Source organism: Molothrus aeneus, chromosome 9 (genome assembly GCF_037042795.1).
Source record: "Molothrus aeneus isolate 106 chromosome 9, BPBGC_Maene_1.0, whole genome shotgun sequence".
Taxonomy (NCBI): Eukaryota; Metazoa; Chordata; class Aves; order Passeriformes; family Icteridae; genus Molothrus; species Molothrus aeneus.
In genome coordinates this window covers 3,886,330-3,904,610 of record NC_089654.1, presented here as the reverse complement: position 1 = coordinate 3,904,610, position 18,281 = coordinate 3,886,330, and the positions used below count along the sequence as shown (strand labels likewise).

General features: G+C 38.7%; 1 protein-coding gene across 2 annotated transcripts; it reads right to left on the bottom strand.

The window, feature by feature from the left end:
• Nucleotides 1-681: 681 nt before the first annotated feature.
• Nucleotides 682-17,647, bottom strand: OMA1 (OMA1 zinc metallopeptidase). Of its 2 annotated transcripts, XM_066555685.1 has the most exons (9): nt 17,568-17,647; nt 16,245-16,776; nt 15,642-15,870; nt 14,986-15,159; nt 14,792-14,899; nt 13,451-13,579; nt 10,025-10,099; nt 8,212-8,361; nt 682-2,080 (listed from the first exon to the last, which is right to left on the bottom strand). In XM_066555685.1, exons 2-9 carry the CDS (start codon nt 16,754-16,756, stop codon nt 1,862-1,864), a joined length of 1,596 nt encoding a protein of 531 aa, XP_066411782.1. In that variant the 5' UTR covers nt 16,757-16,776; nt 17,568-17,647; the 3' UTR covers nt 682-1,861. The 2 variants fall into 2 exon arrangements, with proteins under 2 accessions (XP_066411782.1, XP_066411783.1); XM_066555686.1 differs by lacking the exon at nt 8,212-8,361.
• Nucleotides 17,648-18,281: the final 634 nt, after the last annotated feature.

Sequence of the window (18,281 nt, the reverse complement as noted above, 5' to 3'; positions counted from 1 at the left end):
AGCTCTGACACTGGAGCAAGAGAGAGGCAGCAGCGTTGGGGTTTTGGCGCTGCAGGATAAACTCTGAGGTCCACAGGGAAATCTAAATGGTGTATTTTTCTGTTTACCTTCAGGTGACAATGTCCAAATGCTGCAACACATCACTGAGCATCTGTTACAAAAACTCCTGTCACCAAGAATAAAAATGGATGGATGAATAATGGTCAGGCTGGACCTTCTGCCTCCTGCCAGCAGGATTGAGCAGAGATTTAAGAACAGCTTGTAAGCAATATGCAGCCAATCTAGACCTATATAATCAGACCTAGAATCATCAGCATTACACAGACATCAACTTACCTCTGAATACAGACAAGGGACTTGCTGGTGTTTCTCAAAGGACCCAGCTTCATTGACTGAAGTCATTGAAAGCATTACTTGTTTCACAATCTGTTTTTCCAACTAAGTCACTGACAGCACTGAATTGGTTATTTTTTTCCTTCTTAAAAGCTTGCATTCTGATTTAATTGAAGAAATATGATTAAAGTCTGCCCTTCTCCATATAAGAAAAGAATGTCTCAAAATAGGATAACCTGTAAAATATTCTGGATGTTTTCTTCAAGTAAGACACTACCATTTATGAAAGAGATTTTTGTTTTGATCAAATGAATAAAAAAAGCATAACAGCAAATACATCTCAACAGATGAAGGAACAGGATTTCCCTTTTTTATTTTAATTCACTGCCACCTCTTTCTACATCTTCCTGCAAGATCAACATTTCAGTATTTCCATCAACTGCAAAGCAAGGACAATTCAAACATGTGCAAACAGAGATTAACATGCTGGGTACAGTGGGTCACCAATCCTGAAAGGCAGAGCTTCACCTACATTGTCCATATTTTTCTCCAGGGTATAAAAAGTGTGGCTTCAAGGGGAAAGAGGGAGGGAGGGATGCTCAGCTTTAGATGCCAGTTTCCTGACAAGAAGTCACTTTCATGATAAAGTCATCTGCAAAAGCTGTGCAGTCAAGAAACCTTGTATTTGTCTCCTATGTAATATACTCCACATCAGCAATCATTTCCATCCAAATGGATATATCCAAATCTAATGTTGTGGCAGCAAAACTGCCCTCTGATGAGGCACCCTGATCATTTAAAAAAGACCAGAGGCATCTTTGTAAAGCATTTGGTGCTACATGATTCCTTCAGTGCTTCTTCCAGAAGGAAGACTTTCCTGAAAATTATTTCACTCCTTTTTTTAAACTGAACTTGGTGCAACCCTTTCAGGTTACTTTGAAGAAAAATGTTGAATCAATCCACATTCTAAAATGCCTCAGAAAGAAGCAAAATCCCAGCAGTAAATCCACCTAATTAAGAGAGGGTGTATCTAGCCCATAGCTATTATCGCTTCTCAGCTTAATATTTTTAAACAGCCTGGATGTGGAGCAGGCAGTAAGCTCTTCTCATTATTTCTCAAATGAAGCTGAGTAGATCTAACCCAAATTATGGCAAGATAAACCAGACAACTTAAGTGATGAAAATTATACTTTTCCCTCTGCTTTAGGGATGCTTCTGGCTCATCTGTCCTCTGATCAAGGTGAGCCTGATAAAGCTGAAAATTACACTGTGTGACTGGATTGTATGAGATTATCTTTCCCCTGAGAAGTGATTTATTTTAGTAACTCTTAATGAATAAGAAACTTTCTGCTCCAACACGCTGCTCTTCTTGTGTGGGCACGGTTCCTTATTGCTTTGAGTGAGAGATCACATAAAAGAAATGGAGAATCTGAGTGGCTACATCTTCTTCATGGTTCAAAGACAATTTTGTGTTATAAGAGAGACCTTCAGGGACCACCAATTCCATAAAAAGTGAAAATTGATGTCATCAGTTCGTGGGTTTAACTGCAAAAGTCACTGGCATATCTTCCACTTTTTGAGTGTTAGGAAAGTCCAGTTTTGGTTTTGAGGGATCTTGCTTTGTAGAATTTGGGGGTCCTCGACCTTTAGATGATTCCAGGAGATGTTGCATGTTAAGTCTGAAAATAAGGCGAGGATCTGGTCCAGAAAGAGATGGGCAATTGCAGCTCTCTCTTATTTTAAGAGCCTGTGAACACATGGGAAAACAAATCAAATAGGAAAAACAAGAAAGGTTGCAGTCAGTGACTTTGGCTTTCCAGTCAGGTTTGCATTTGCACATTGGTTAGTGGAATAATGAGCCTGAATTGTTACTGAACAACTTCTCAACAGAAGCCAGGAATTCCTGTGACAAAATGGAGCAATATGGTAAAACAATGGGAAGAATGAAGAGTGAAATTATTTTCTCACACCGTGATCTCCAAGGATGGATATTCTAAAAGGTACAACATAATTAAACAGGAAGTTCTCCAATGCTTTCTGTGATACTTGTCCACATCAGTACTTTTAATTTATATTCACATATAAACTAAACTTTTTGTAGCCCTTTTAGGCCACTTTGAAGAAAAATGTTGAATCAATCCATATTCTAAAATGCCTCAGAGAGAAGAAAAATCCCAGCAGGAAATCCACTTAATTAAGTGGGGGTATATCCAGCCCATAGCCCACAGCCACAGCCCACATACTGCACTCAGCTTCATATTTTTATATTTATATTTACATTCAAATGCAAATGAAAATGACTGCATCAAGGAAAAAAGGGCTTTGAATAATTTACTTCCTCAGATATGTTCTATTATTGAAGTAACTATACATAGATGTCTGACTCAAAAAAGGAGGGAAAATCTCCAATAACATAATGGACTTTTAACTGTTTGGCACAGAGATCCAGATGGTTCATCAGTATAGCTAAACTCCTGTTACTCAAGTGATCTCATCTCCAAGAAGCATTTGGAGTATTCCAAGTTTCCAAATATTACCAGAAAATAATGTCACAAGAAAACAATGTCTCTAGAATGTAACAATTTCTCTGGATAAAAAGACCAGCAGTAAGAGACCAAACTTTAAGTTAGTTCTGCTCACTGATTCAGTGCCATTGCTTGCATTTGACAAGTAAAAAAGTAGGGGCACAAAGGAGCCAGAGGATCTCCCAGAGAACCAAAATTCATTAGCACAAGCACATTCCCCTCAGATCATCCTGTCTGCCTGGCCACCTGAGAAAGGAATGGCATGGATGAATCTCACATCTCAAAGGCTCTGTGGAGAAATTGATACCAACCTGTTCAAAGTCAGCTGTTTCAAAGGATGCTTAAGTTGTGTTCATTGTCACAAAGCTGAACATACCTTAATTAGACCACACAAACTGGCAGCTCCTGTGTTTGGCACACAACAACTGATGAAGTGCTCTGTAAGCAGCTGTACACAGATCTACTGGGATCCATGGATCCTCCTAGAACTCATTTAATTAAGAAAAGTAGATCCTATGTATCATATAGCAAAATATTACATGTAGAACTCTAGAACTCTAACTCTAGAGGGTTCTACATCTCCACTGAGCACTACTTTTTCAAGATCTGCAAAATGAAACACCAAGACCACAACAAGTCTGATGGTTACCATTAATCAATGGTCAGTGTGGTATGGTCACATTTGTTCAATATTGGCCTCAATTAACAGCATAAACCATGGGCAGATTTACATCCAACTCTGGTTTTAATCCTTTTATAGAGAAACCAGTTCAAATGTGCATTTTATTCCACTTCACTTCAAAATCATGGATTCCTGAAAAGCAATGGTCAGGGCTGTCCTGAGTGGTAGCCAGGAGCCTCCTGGCCAGTATTTGGGCCTGTCAGCAGAAAACACATGCTGGTTAATTTGGTCTAGATTGATTCATGAGGAGGAAGAAAAAACACAGTTTTCATAGCAATCCTAGCACTGCATTGCAGACAGAAATTTTTAATCTGCTTTATATCCACTAGCTTTGTCTGAAGTACCAAATCAAATATTCCAGTGTAGCTCTGCATAAGTATTTGCCCATCATTTTGAAACACTTTGATATTCTTCCATGGGAGGCACTGGAAACATCTCACTACAGCAGATTTTAAAATAGAAGAGCAGAGCTTCTTAACTCACTTTTATCTATAAGGAGGTTCCAAAACAAATTTCTCTTCTAACTTTACTACAGTGAACTGATAGAGTTTGCTGTAAATGGCTAGAAACAAACAGAATTTAAAAGTAACAAATGGTTTTGGAAAAAGACACATTCCAAAAATGTAGCAAGAGTTTCTCCAGTTGTTTCTTGCTGAAATGTAAAATTCAAATTACTGGATACACAAGTCTGGATTAGGCATGCAAATACTGTTCCTGTCTAAGTTTTTTAAAATATGATTAAAGCTTTCACAGCTTGTTTTTCTACAGCATGACTGTCCATGTAGTCACCAAATGTAACTGTACTGCTGAACACTCTTCTGCTTCAGTGACCAATCCATTCCTAAACTGACATTTGTGATAAACCAAGAGTTTTCTCTTGTTCTCTTCTAGAACATAAACTGCTGCAAGACTGCATTAATGTCAAGCAGTGTTATTCAAGGCAAATAGGAATATAAAGATTTAGGCTGCATCCTGGAAAAGGCAACATAATCCTCTTTTAAACTAATTTAGCAATTTTGTATCTCTGGGTTTTCCTGTCTAAACAGTGCCTGACCTACTTCTATGGTTGCACTCACCTGAAGTCCCAACAGCAAAGATAAAAACCAGTACTTCAGGTGAACATTTTTACCCTGTGGATGTCTCTGTTCTTGCTAGACATAGCTGAGCAAGGGGGTAGAAGGCAGCTATTCAACATCATCACCTCACATGCCACTGAGAAACTCCAGATATGGAAAGAAAAGCCAAGTTAACTTGTCATCTCCCTGCTCAGGACAGCTGCAACTACACATTCCAGTGAGGGCAGCCACCTGCCTGCTTATTGCTTCAGGAGATCCCAAATAAAACATCCAAACTCTTGCCTGTAAGTTACGAATGTGAACCTGTTTTTCTTATTAATACAATCAGAGTCACCTCCTGCAATGTTTGGGAGCAGGGAAGGCGGAAGAATTAGGCAGGTCTCCCTCATCCTATCACCTTCATGTAAATGTAAAGCTACCAGCAGAGGCAAATAGAAAAATAAGTAATTTTTAGCTCCCGATATTAATCCTCCACACTGTCACAGACACCAGACTACCTGCTGGTCTCCAGCCCTTACAGTCTTAATGAAGTAGCAGTAAAAAGATGATTAAAGGAATTGACAGTCTTTACTGGATAGAGAAGAAAAGCAGCTTATACACAATGCTAATACATCCAACTTCCCACTGATGTTGGCATAGGAAAGAGAAATTGTGACAAAATATTTAATAACATTTTAGGGAGGATAGAAATGCAGGTCAGTGATTTTTATTCTTGTTTTTATTTGATAGGGCTTAATTAACATATTCTAGTACTAGAATTAACTAGTAATGTTAATTTATGAAGTAATGTTCACATGATAAGCAAAGGGCAAATATACCAACCTGCTTTTGAAAAGGAAGGAAAATAAATGTATCTCCCATGTCAAAAGGCAGCAGAGGAAAAAGTATTAACTACACAAAAATTAATAAAAATAATAAGCAGCCAATGTGGATTTGAAAAAAAACAGGTGTTGCCAAAGTAAATTAATTAACTTTTTTTGACCAGTTAACTGACCTAGCAAACAAGACAAGCAGTGCAATTGATATATCCCAACCTATTATTAGTCTCTAAATGACCTCACCATGGCATTTCCACAAGAAAGTGGAAACAGGACTTTCAGTGAATCAAAAATGGAACCTGAGCCAACAACATGATGCTAAAAAAGCAAATGTCACATCAAGATGAATTTTTGTATCACAGGCAAGGCTCAGTAGATAACCTTCTGCTTTATTCAGTTTAGCTGAGGCTTCCACTGCTGTTTAGTGCTGCATTTGAACAGCACACTTGGAAACAGACACTGCCCCAAGTCAGAGAACATGAAAATGAAACATTGAACTTGACTAAAAGATTCTGTAGCTTCTCTCTGGCACTACACTCCCACAGTCTCTCCAGAACAATGATCATCTTCTCACCCTTAGACAAAATTCCTTTAAGATTTCTTTTTCTGAAAATAAAACACATCTCTCCAGCCTTCATGCAGGAATTCTAAGAGATTTCAGTTTCCTATTTAAGACTATACTCTGTTTTCCTGGTTTATTATCCTAACACCTCCCTGTCTGAGGGGAAAATACTTTCAAAACACAGCAAATCTTTTTTATTTGTTCTATTTCATTTCCAGGACAGCATCACTTTTTAACTGCTTATAGCTCTCTTGTTTACTGATTCCTCAGTGTGGCTGTAGCTTCCAACTTGCTCAAAAAAAACAGATGCAACATCTTTAACACTCATTTGATTTGCTCTCAGTCTTTTAATGACTTGAAAGGGATCCCTGTGATAGCTCTCCTTTAATTTACACTTCCTGAGACTGTTCAGTCACCTCATTCAGATGTGACATTTCATTACCTGAAGAAAAATTCTCACTTTATACGATTGCATCTTATTGTGAACCTGCTTAAAAGTCTGTAGAGAAAGATTAAAGAAGTCCAAAATCTTGTCCCTATTTGTCCCAGCTATAGTAGCTGGTCTAGTAAGAGATGTATTGTCCTGAAAACCATTTCAGCTCCAAAAAGAGCAGCACATGAAACCAAATAATACTCATGATGGATCTGGCACTGAGTCTTAAGAAGTATCAGTTTCTTCACAGAGAGACACTAGAGATAAAAAGGCCTTTTTTGATAATCTGGCTTCTCTCCTGGGCTCTGAATATCTAATGGCAATTAATATATGGTAAACATTCTCTTGTAGAAAGCTCAAAGTACATGAACAATGAAACAAAAAGCTGATATTGAGCAACAATAAAAGCCTGGGATTCCCTTTCCATGCCTGAAATGCAGCCTGAAGGCAGCAGCTCCCACAAGAAGGGGAGTCAATGCTGCAGACAAGAAGCCTCCTCTACACATTTTCTTTCATCTTTATTCCAGTTTTGTAATGCCAACCTCACTTATCTTGTGAACTTGTTAAAAACAGGAAGCATTCAGCCCCTGTTTTCTCATCCTACTCCAAAGAATGTTTAAGGTAAAAGGCAAACAAAAACATCTCCCCTCAATTATCTTTGGGAAGATCTTCCCAGCCTTCACTGCTCTTGGAAATGAGAGTAGCTGTAAAAAGATGGGGGCTGCTCCACCTGCTAAACTATGAGAGATGAGACAGAAATAAGAGTTCTACACAGTTGCTCAGTTATTTAACTTATTTGCTCAGGCCTGGGGTAGAACATAAGAAGTAATTTATTTCATTACTTCTTTATAAGCTAGTCAACAACTACATGAAAATAAATGATCCTGAACCCTTTATGTTCAATCTAGCTAAAACTGAAGCTCCACAACAAAAATAATTTTCTATTCAGCTGCTCAAATGTGTTAAAAAATCCATCAAAAACCTTCTCTCAGCCTGCTTTTGCAAAGTACAAACTTTGTGTATATTAATTTGAAATATCCAGTCTAGGCACTCTCCAGCCTCCTATCCCTAATGCTGACTTTGATTTATGCCATCATTTAGAATATTTACTGTATTCATTCTCATCAAAGGATTCATGAAACTCTTTTTTTTCTCCTTTGAAGTCAGCAAACACCTCAACATTTTAGTGCTCCCTCTGCCAATAAATCTTCAAGTGTCTTTACAGTTTGGAACTGAGAAAGACTTAAAGGGCCAGAGTTTTAAAAAAAGAGAATAGTTGGTTATAAAAGAGAGTATTTCCAAACACAGTTTAGCTTGCTGAAAAACAGTGTCACAGTGGAGTGCTTTAACACTCTATTTTAATTTTTTATTTGCTACAAAAGCAAGAGAAGTCAAGACAATTTAAGGATCCAACTCAAAAACTGCCTTTCTAAAATGGGAAAAAAAATTAGAAAGAGTGGATGAGACCTGTGGCACTGTTACATCTATATCAAAATGCCATTCAAAAGAAAAAATTTTAGACTTTGATCAGAAATCAGAAAAAAACCCAAACTGCATGGAATATAATTACATTTTATCTGTGCTATCTTCCTTTTGCTCATTTAATAAAACCTTTGAGGCTGAAAGCTTTGCAATGGAGAATTTCTGTAAGGATAAAGGTAAGCATGGTGCTATCAGAGTAAATTGGGAATCAATACCAAAGCAGCTAATTAATCAATTAATATCAAACTACTTCTGGCAAGTTTCCTAAGAGGAAAAGCCACTTCCCTGAGCCCTGCTCACCTCTGGGATGAGGCGGTCCAAGTGCTCAGCTCTGTTCTCATGGGAAGGGTGTGTGGAGAGCCACTCTGGCAGCTTGGGCTGCCCCTGGATGGCTTCTGCCAGCTCCATCTGCTGCCAGAAGACACTGCTGGCTCTGACATCCACACAAGCCTGGGAACAGAAGGGAAATAAAACACCACTGCCTGTTTAAAGTAAGAAATACACAGTCTGATTGATACTGAATTACAAAAGACATCTTAAATTTTAAGTTTCTTAAGATTGTTTAGATGGTCCTTATACCTGACAGGAAAAAGCTGTTCCAAAATATCTAAAAGCAACAAAAAACTCATGCAGACACTGGATCTATTCCTTTTAACACCTGTGCTTTAAAAAACTTACATCTGAGTTAGGAAAATTCAACAGGAAGGAAAGGTTTACCCTTTCTGCCCTATACTGGCTCTTTAAAAAAAGCTCAGTGCAAATTCCAAGCTATATTTACTAGAACAAATTAATGATCTCCACAGATCTAAGCAAATTTACAGGAAGAAGTTGAGAGTCAAAATAGAAGGTGATAATAAATCATACTTCAATATACCTAAAAAATAACTGGAAATGCTTTTCTGTAATAGATTACACAGCCTTCCATGGGTGATCTGTGGAATCCATGACAATAAAACAGTACTTGTGTAGAATTCCTGACTCTCTTCAAGAAGTACATATTTAACCATAGAAAATCAGGGAACAGTAACTTTTAGAATTGCTTTTGTTTATCACCACAGACTTCTCTATTTTTAGGTTTAAGTATAAAAGAAAAATAAACAAGATTTCTTACACTGACCTTTATTAGCTAAGAAAAAAAAAGAGACTAGTGGGCAGAAGATAAGAAAATTATTTCTTCCCATTCCCTCTCCCAGGAAGATATGGTGCTTTATCCTTTGAATTGATTTATTTAAATTACTATTATAAAAAGGTTATCTGCACAACCAGAGAAATGCCCATATGTCACTTGACTAATTTCTTTCTGGTATGGCCCTACTTTTTCAGTATTAGAAAGCAGTGAGCACAAACACAGCAATTGTATTTTTTTAATTGATTGTATTATTCCCTTAGACAACTTCAAATTACAAATGCAGTTTCAATCCCAGAATCAAAGTTAATTTTTAGAACTCTTCCTTAAAGTAACATTAATAACTATTAAAAGAAATTTTGCTAATGAAATATTAACACTAGATGGTGCTGCTCTCACTGGTATCTCACACATAAGTCTATTGCACTTAGCCAGAAATCAAAGAGTTGGTTCAGTTCCTTTAATACAGAATTAAATTCCCCAGGGGGAAAAAAAGTAATTGAAAAAATAAACTATGAAAAAATGCTGAGTAGCTTCTGACCAAATTATTGTCTTGCTTCAGCAAAGCTGTATTGTTGTTATGGCTGTATTTCACTTAAATCTTTAAATCTTTACATATAATTAAATCCTACTTATGCAAGATCCCTATTTAGAGTTCTCCTCTTTACAAAGACATGGGATTTTCTTTTAATAGCAACAAAATACACAGAAAGAAGACTGTGCAGGTAATGCACAACTTTACACACTTCAATGTTATTACAATGTTGTTATTATTATCCAATTAGCCACAATGACTTTGTCTTTCCCTAACAACTCTTTTATTCCCCACCACTTCATAAAACTACATATCTTCAAAAACTTACCATTTACCTCCATATGAAGAATGAAACTCCCTCTGACTGTGACAGAAACTGAAAAAATGTCTGGTACTTATTTTTTTTGCTAATTTTATTTTTATTGCTAATAAAACCAATCAGTTGCAGTTACCTTTGCAGCAAACTGAAGTCCCACCTTATCAGCTTCAGCCTCCAGGGTTCTGCTGTAGGGTCTATCAAACATGAACTGCAAAGAAACACATCAAAGTTTTGTTCCTGGGTCTGGAATGTGCACAAAGATAAAGCCTCATAGCTGTGTTTTAAACCCCACTTCCTATGAGAAGGTTATCTATCTATCTAATGCTCACATTGCATGTGATCAGTATTCATTTTCTTATTGTAATCTCTAATTCCATTATGTGTAACTCACTGATCCTGTATTCAGTTGAAATTCATTCTAATTAGTTATATTCTCATGGGAACTTATCAGCAGCCAATCTCATTTTGCAGCAACTGAAAGCTAAATACCAACTTTTCACCAGAACTTTTTCACTTCACTCTTTTATTGACATCAAGATTTCTCTTGCAGCAACTCTATGTAAAAAATTCCAGTGGTTCCCTAGACTTTAAGCATGGTATCACCTATTTCTTATGGCAAGCTGCCCACAATGCAGAAATCACTCCTTTGCCATGACTATCCCTAACACAAGCTGCAAATTGCCCTTGAGAAATCAAACTAGAAGACATAAAGCTGACCAAACTCCTCTCCCATTTTTCTAGAGCATTAACACACCCTAAGAGGCAGTGGTGGCTTTCTCAAATGTAATTCATATAGATTTGGGCAGCCTTAGCCTAGTCTGGCATGTTATAGTAAATGCAAATCAGGGCTTGTTTCAACAGCCTGCTCCTGCAGAGATAAGAAACCTGTCACAACATCCTGGTTTAGTCATCCATTAGGAAATGTGAACTGAACAGGGGCAAATGTGCAAGGTTAGAGAAGAGAGAAAGGTCTATCAGCTCAAAAAGGTTCTATCAGCTCTTTATCTGGCTAGAGAAATTTGTCCTCAGAAGTTTCAGGGGAAAAAACACCAAAACCAAAACTATAAACCACAAACCAATTTGAAATGAAGAGCACCAAAGAAGTGGTCCAGTCCCTGGAGTACATAAAGGTAACTGTAACTTATTGCTGCTTTCCAAAGTAGTTTTTCTTTCCTAAGTCAAAAATAGAAGCCAACCAAATCTGGTTTTAAAAGCCAAACATTTGGTTTAGAAGTAAGCAGAGATGAGGTCACTTTCTAAATTCCTAGTTTCTATGCAGACCTTAAACATTGCAATTATAAATACATATTTTTAAATCCTCTGATGATAAAGTAATTCCTTGAAGTGGAATATGTGTTTTTATTGCCTTGAAAAGTGCTCCAGGTCTGTTGGTGCACATATATTCACTAAACAGCAAAGAAACCCCTGGCTAGTCTGTCATATATTCCTGAAGCACCATTTTCTAGTTAGCCAGATTAATTATTAAACACTTATTAAACAGGTTTGATTAATTAAAAATTATTAAACAGGTTTGATTAATTATTAAACACTTTTTAGACAGAGAAATGAAATTTGCAACCTACAAAAGAGTCCTGAGATATCTAACATCCAGTAGTCATCAGCTACTGAAAGATGGAATTGTTTAAAAAATCTTTTGTGAATGTGCTAGAGTGAAAAATCGGAACTTCAAACTCTGATCCAAAATCCTTGTCAGAAATTTGACACAAAAAAAGACTAAATTGATTTTTCAATTTAATTATCAGAGCTGCCTGTGTATGTTGAAGAAAAGGGAGTTCCAGGGATGCTGACTGCCCAAAATCACCAGTTTTCACATGAAATACAGATCTTATGGTGTGAGGTGGACAAGAAAGGAATATGAAGTACTGCATCTGTACATACTGGTGTGTGGGGCATGAGTAAAACTCAGAGTCATGCTTGGTGTTATTCCAAGAATAATTCCTAGGCTTTAGTTCCCATATAAAATAACTGCTGCTCTATAACAAAGCCAATATGTGTCAGTCCAGAAATACGTGCTTAAGGAACAACCCCAAATAAATGTAATAAGAAAAGTTAACAATTTATTTAAGGAAAGAAAATCCATTATCTTTGGGGGAAAGGCAGAACTGGAGCTCACATGCCCAAAGGCCTAAAAAGAATCACTGGGAAACACTTAAGAGTCAATAATAAAAAATACACAATAGTCACCAGGTCAAAAAGTCAAGCCTCTAAGGACAGAAGAGAAAAACAAATATTGAAACAGAAGCAAGTACCACAGCATGGCTCAAATAACCCTTTCACAGAATGGGATGCTAAAGCTTTAAAAAGCAAAATACAGTTATGGAAGAAGAGGAAGAGAAACATCCTGAAAAAATGTGCAGAACAATTCACTTTCATGTAAGCACAACAGGCAAATCCTGAATGAGTGAAACAGACACTGCACTCCTGGGTGTCTAAAAAAACTCAGTTTCCTATTCAGCTGCTCTTGTCTATGGGATGAAAGCTTTGCAAGTATTTATCACTTCAACATTACTGAAGTTTGATCAGCCTTTTAAACCAGGACAGTATCCCATAGATGATGTGTCCTTTGCACAGGATTCAGAGCTTAAACCCAGATTCCCTTCCCAACCTAAAGCCCAACTCCAACCCATGATGCCAAAATACCCATTCTGTGTGGAGAGGAGGAGATGCTGACAGGGAGTTGAATCTTGCTGTCTAAATTATGAGCAGTCTTGGGATTCATTCACACTTTGTTTTTGCCAAATTCAGCTCTTCAAAATGCTGGCTAGAATTCATCAATGTATTGGTTTCTTAGCTACTTGTGCAAATATCCAAGCTCTTAAGAGATAATTTATGTTCAGAATCCACACATCTACCCATTAGCATAAGAACTACCAAAACAGATTGGTTATGTTTAATTTCATGTTTTTGAGGAACTGGGGGAAATCTCAGGAAAAGCACCAAATCAAAGAAACCAAAGAGATCTTTCAGTTTAATTCAGATTCCAGTTTTATGATCTAAGCAAATTTCTATTTTAAAAAAACACACTTTTTTAAAAAATAAATGGATCAGTAACTGTCCAGAGAGTAAATTACACTGCTGAAGAAAACTGGCACCAGAAAGCCTCTGAATTTTACTTTGCTGAAATATTTGCTGGCTGAGAAGATTATTTTAGAAACTTGTACTATAGCATGGTTTATATAAAGGGTTTTTAGATTCTCAATTTTTTAATCTTGGAAACTATTCTTATCACTAGCAATGTATTTAAAGAATTCCATATATTTTATTTGGTTTAGGAAGAATTTAATAACTACTTAAAATAAAAACATTGCATTTTACCATATACAACTTTAAAGGGCAAGTTACCTTTCTAAAAGACAATCATCTGTCTTAATTGGCAAGCAGGCTCCTGCAGCCTGTGCAACTAAATCCAGTCATTTAGGGAAATCTAAAGTTCTTCAACATGACAAATGAAAATCAGCATCAACTAAAGCAGAATCAGATTTATAAAACAAGGAAATCCAAGGAAATCAGGAAGGACAATAGAAAATGTCAGTCTTACCTCCTGCAACTTGCTCTGAATCCACTGGCCAACAACTGCCAAACTATCACGAGGACAGATGGCCCAAATCATAGTGAGAAAGATGAGTGAGAGAAAATCCAAGAAATGAACCAGGCTGGCTTTCTCTGCCTGCAAACAGAAATTGTCCCATTTTCATTCCTTACTGTCTGACATTTCTTTAGAACATTAACAGAATTTGGAAACATTATAAATGTCACTGATTTTTTTTTTCCTGTGGAGCCACAGGAAGAGGGCAAGCACAACATTCCCTGCTTGTACCAAAACAAACAAACAAACAAACAAAAAATCCAGTTGGATACAAGGTACTTTCAGGCCAGAATTCACATAAGCTGTATTCAGCTGGAACAAATACATTCTGCCTATCAGACCCTCTGAGAGACTCAAAGCTGGAGGTAGGATGAAGGCAACGAGCAGAAAAAGTTCTTCAGTAAAAAGGCCAGGAAACATCTCAGTGTGAATGCAAAATCTATAAAAGTACCTCAAAGACTGTTCTTTACATTAATTTGAGAAGAGATAACAAATCACTGAGAGAGGATCATCAATGGGGTAAGGGAACAGTACACATAATGTACTTTTCTTTTCTGCTGCTTTCATTTAAATTCAGAATCCATGAGATTATTCTGTTTTCCAGAGCTCTATTTGACATTGCAACAAATTGATCAGAGCATTTACAAACAGGATCATGCAATACTTCTCACTGTGCCAGCTGGGTGACACCAGATGCCATACAAACAAGATAAGTTCTTCTTCATTATCAGAAATATTTTTTAGAAGTTTAAAGGGTTAGTTGGCTGAACCAAGCCCAAGAAACCATGATGTGAACTGTTGCTCACCAAAATCATACAAGAACCAAGCTCTGGGTATTCCAGAATTTGACATTCTAAAACTGAGTGCTCCAATAATAACAGTATCAAGTATTTTAAGATACTTTTTAAAGGTGCATACACTTCTTCAGGTATTAACAATTATAGAAGTAACAGAGTTGCTGAGCACCTCCAGCTCATGTCTGTGCTGTAAGAGAGGGATCTGCAGACCAAGCTCTAAATGACTCTTGAAATTGAGTCATAATTTACCTGTACAACTGTGAATAAAACCCTGGCAGCCTTTGTGTTAACAGGGACCACCACAGGTCTTCTGACAGTTATTAAGTGCTACACAAATAATAAAGATCTACTGTAGCAGGCTACTCATTTCAAACTCAATTTTGCATTAATTAGATAGAGTCACACTGAAAACTTGGTTGGTAATGATAGGGAAAATCACAACTAGAGTAATTAGAATCAATTTAAGAATATTAGACAGCTTTCTTTTAAGACTTACTGCATGTTCCAGCACAGCATGAGCTATTTCATGTCCTAAAATAAATGACAGCTGATGAATATCAGAAACTGCATCCAGTAATCCAGTAAAAACAAACACTTGACCATTCTGTAAACAAAGAGAATAAAAATTAAGTGGGAGACATATCAAGTGCTGTTTCAATATTATTATTTTTTGTGTGGTGTACAACTTACTGGAAGCACAAAAGCATTTACACCTGGTTCATCCACCACGTGGATAACCCACTTGAGAGCTGAGACTTGGGGGATGTCCTTGTTGCTTTCAGACAAATGCCCAACAACTCTCTCCACAACCTGGTAGCGTGCATCTGTCTCAGGTAACATCTGACTTTTGAACTGCTCCATCCACTGAAAAAAAAAATATTCATTGGTCCTAATTTTTAAGGTGGACAAATGTATACAAAACGTGATTTGAAAATATCCTATACTTGTTCTCTTCTTATCTCGTGTCTCTGACAGATGGGAATATGGATACATTTGGATATGGCTTATCAAGTTTCACTTTACAACAGGAAATCACAGAACTCAAAATTACAGGACAAGAAGTTACAAAAATTACAATGGACAAGAAATAGTTAAGAATGTTTGCTACATGCATGTTATATGCTTTGTAACCATTATGTGCTTCTCGTGGAAAGGGAATTCTAAAAAAGGCCAAGGACAAGATGAGGAGGTAACAGATGAAGGGACTCCTCAGGGTTCTGAGCATGAAGTTCAAAACTCATCAAGGACACTACAAGGTTTGTTTGCCCATTTCATTAGCAGGACTATCTCATCACTAAAAAAGCAGCAATTTTTGAGTACTTTCAATTTCTTGTCTAAAATCTTACCATATCATATTCCATCTGTGACAGCTCCCTAAAATGCTCTTTGCCAAACACCAACAGTCGAGCACGGCCGGTGATGGGTGTCTCCTCCAAGTGGGTAAAATAAAACATGATAAATACAACTCCCAAGCTGCTGACACCCAGCAGGATCTTCCATTTGTTTTTTCTTGCACTTTCTTTGAAGAGTTCCCGTTTATTAGGAGGAAGTGCCTTCCACCAATTTCTTATGCTCCTGTGAGATACAAAGAGCGTTAATTTAGGACATATTTGAAAAGGAATTTGTTACTGTATTCTCTATTACAGCCTCATCTCATGTAGGAGCTTATGGGGGGTTATACTGTAATTGGCTTCCACTCCATTGTATTTCTTCCCTCCCACAGGGAAGGAATGCCCCTTAGTGTTTTGGTTCATCTCCCTCTACCACATGTAAACGAGAAGGAAAAGAGCAAAAAATACATCTAATACCTCTGATAATGGAAAAAAAAAGACCCCTTGTTGAGCAAACTGTCAGTCAAACAAGACTACAAACACATCTGCCGTCCCTCCCCACACTCACACTTTGCATGATGGGTCTTGCACTGAAAGGAAAGTAACACAGTATTTTACCTGCCAAGAATGATGGCAAATAATTTCTGAGCTGGCTTCACAATAATCCAGAAAAGAGGAACTGGTGCAGCCTGAAGTGATGGTGATATGTGAAAAGACCTGTTGATCTGAATGTTCCAAGCAGCAAAGTGACGTGGGGGTTGTCCTACAGAACTGATCAGGAGGGATGGGATCTTCTCCCCCAGTGCCTGAGAAGACTGGGAGAAAAACCTTCCCGAACTATGGTTTGCATTCCTGTACACTTCCTGTCCACTTGTATGTGGGACATCCAAAAGACATCTCAGTCCTTTACCAATCAAGTTTCTATAGGAGTCAGGGTTTCCAGTCAAAAAACAGTTTCTAGTATTTCCACTCAAAACCAAGCTTTGGCATCTATTTCTGTCACCCTGACTTCGGTACCATCCTGTGTAAGACCAAGAGAGATTATTGCACTTCCTCTGTTTGCACAAAGAAGCCAAATGAGACAAAATACAGTTTCTGCCTGACAGCTTTAGACCACAGATGATATTCATAACTTCTTTGGCTGGTTACCCTGAAAAAAAGAAAAAAAAAAAAAGAGCAGACTGGTATTAAGAAACCCACCCAAACAAGAAACTCTGCATCGTTATTTCATTTTCCCCTGAACAGACACTATGTATTAGTTTGTCAACATCTGAATTGCACAAAAAGAGGTCACAGTCACAACTGCATCCGGTTACAGTTGTAAGACATCCATCTGCTTCCGACTGTGAAAGATATCAGTATCTTGCATCACTGAGAATAAAACAAGGTGCGACTTATTTTTTTCCTTTCACTTGTATTACCACCAGATCAGAGTGACCGCAGGTGTCCCTTGTGGGTCATCACCTTTCTGCGCAAGGCTCCTGCCCCCCAGTGCCATTTCTATACATGAGGAAAACCAGGATTTTGATTTTGTGTCACAGGATCTGTGAACATATTGCTCGTACTTTACTCCTGGCCTAGAAACAAAACACGGCCAAAGCAAGTGTCGGCCAGCCGGGAGCCTCTAGCTCACGGACATGGAAATGCCTTGGCACGGAACTGACCCAGGCCCTCCCGCCTGAGGGGCCTCGCCGCCCTCACTTTCACCCTCTGGCTCCGATCGCGGCCTCTCCTTCTCCCCCAGCCCCACCACCCTGGGGGGTAACCGCGATTATCGTGACATGGGCTGATGCGAGGAGCCGGGAGTGGGGAATGAAGGAGACGAGTCACTCTGAGGCGCCCGCCCGGATAATGGCGGGCGGGGAGGCGGGGGACAGCTGCGGCCGCCTCACAGCTGCGCGTCCCAGGGACCGACCTCCTCCACCGGGCTCCCCTACTCACCACCGCGGGACGCGGCGGCGGCGGAGGGGCCGGACCGCGGAGCCGGTGTCGCTACAGGGCCGGGGTGGAGAGCGGGAGGCGGGACGGGCGCCGCGCCGCTGCAGCGGGGGACCCGCGTCCCTTCCCTCAGGCGGGGCCGCCGCCGTTCCCGCCGCCGTTCCCGCCGCCGCTCCCCTCAGGCGGCGCCCGCCATTTTGTGGCAGCGCGGGGAGCAGGGGCGCCCCTCTTGAGGCGCAGAGCCCGTTCTCCTGCGTGCCGTAACTGTGGCTTTGCCCGCGGTGTTTCCGTGTCACCTGGCTGCAAAATGTGGAATATGTCAGGATTATTTTAAATCAGCGTGTTCTTTGATGGAAGATCTTTGTATGTTTCAAGCCTAAAAATCAGCTTCCCCTAGTCAAAGACATCCGGGAACTGAGAAGGTTTAAGGATGTAGCAAATCAAGATGTTGATGTATATCTGTGTATACATTGCTAACTCGTCAGAGGAACGTGTATGTAAATTAGTAACCAATCATAATAGAAGGGCTGTGCTTGGAAACTTACTAACTCTGAATTCCTGCTTATAAATAATGGCTGGAAAAGCGTGGTGGTCCTGCTTGATTTGTGGACTCCAAGAACCAGAGTGCAGCTCTGAAATAAAAACTGTCTCAAGTGTATAATTATTGCCTTGTTGCACACCAGGTAAAAATCCCATTTTGTGGGCAGCAACCTCATG

Coding starts and splice junctions, on each gene's coding strand:
- OMA1 (XM_066555685.1), bottom strand. CDS start 16,756: ATGAATATCATCTGTGGTCTAAAGCTGTCAGGCAGAAACTGTATTTTG. Junction 14,900..14,985: donor TAAATGCTTTTGTGCTTCCA/GTAAGTTGTACA, acceptor CTTTGTTTACAG/AATGGTCAAGTGTTTGTTTT. Junction 10,100..13,450: donor TTCAGAGCAAGTTGCAGGAG/GTAAGACTGACA, acceptor GTTTCTTTGCAG/TTCATGTTTGATAGACCCTA.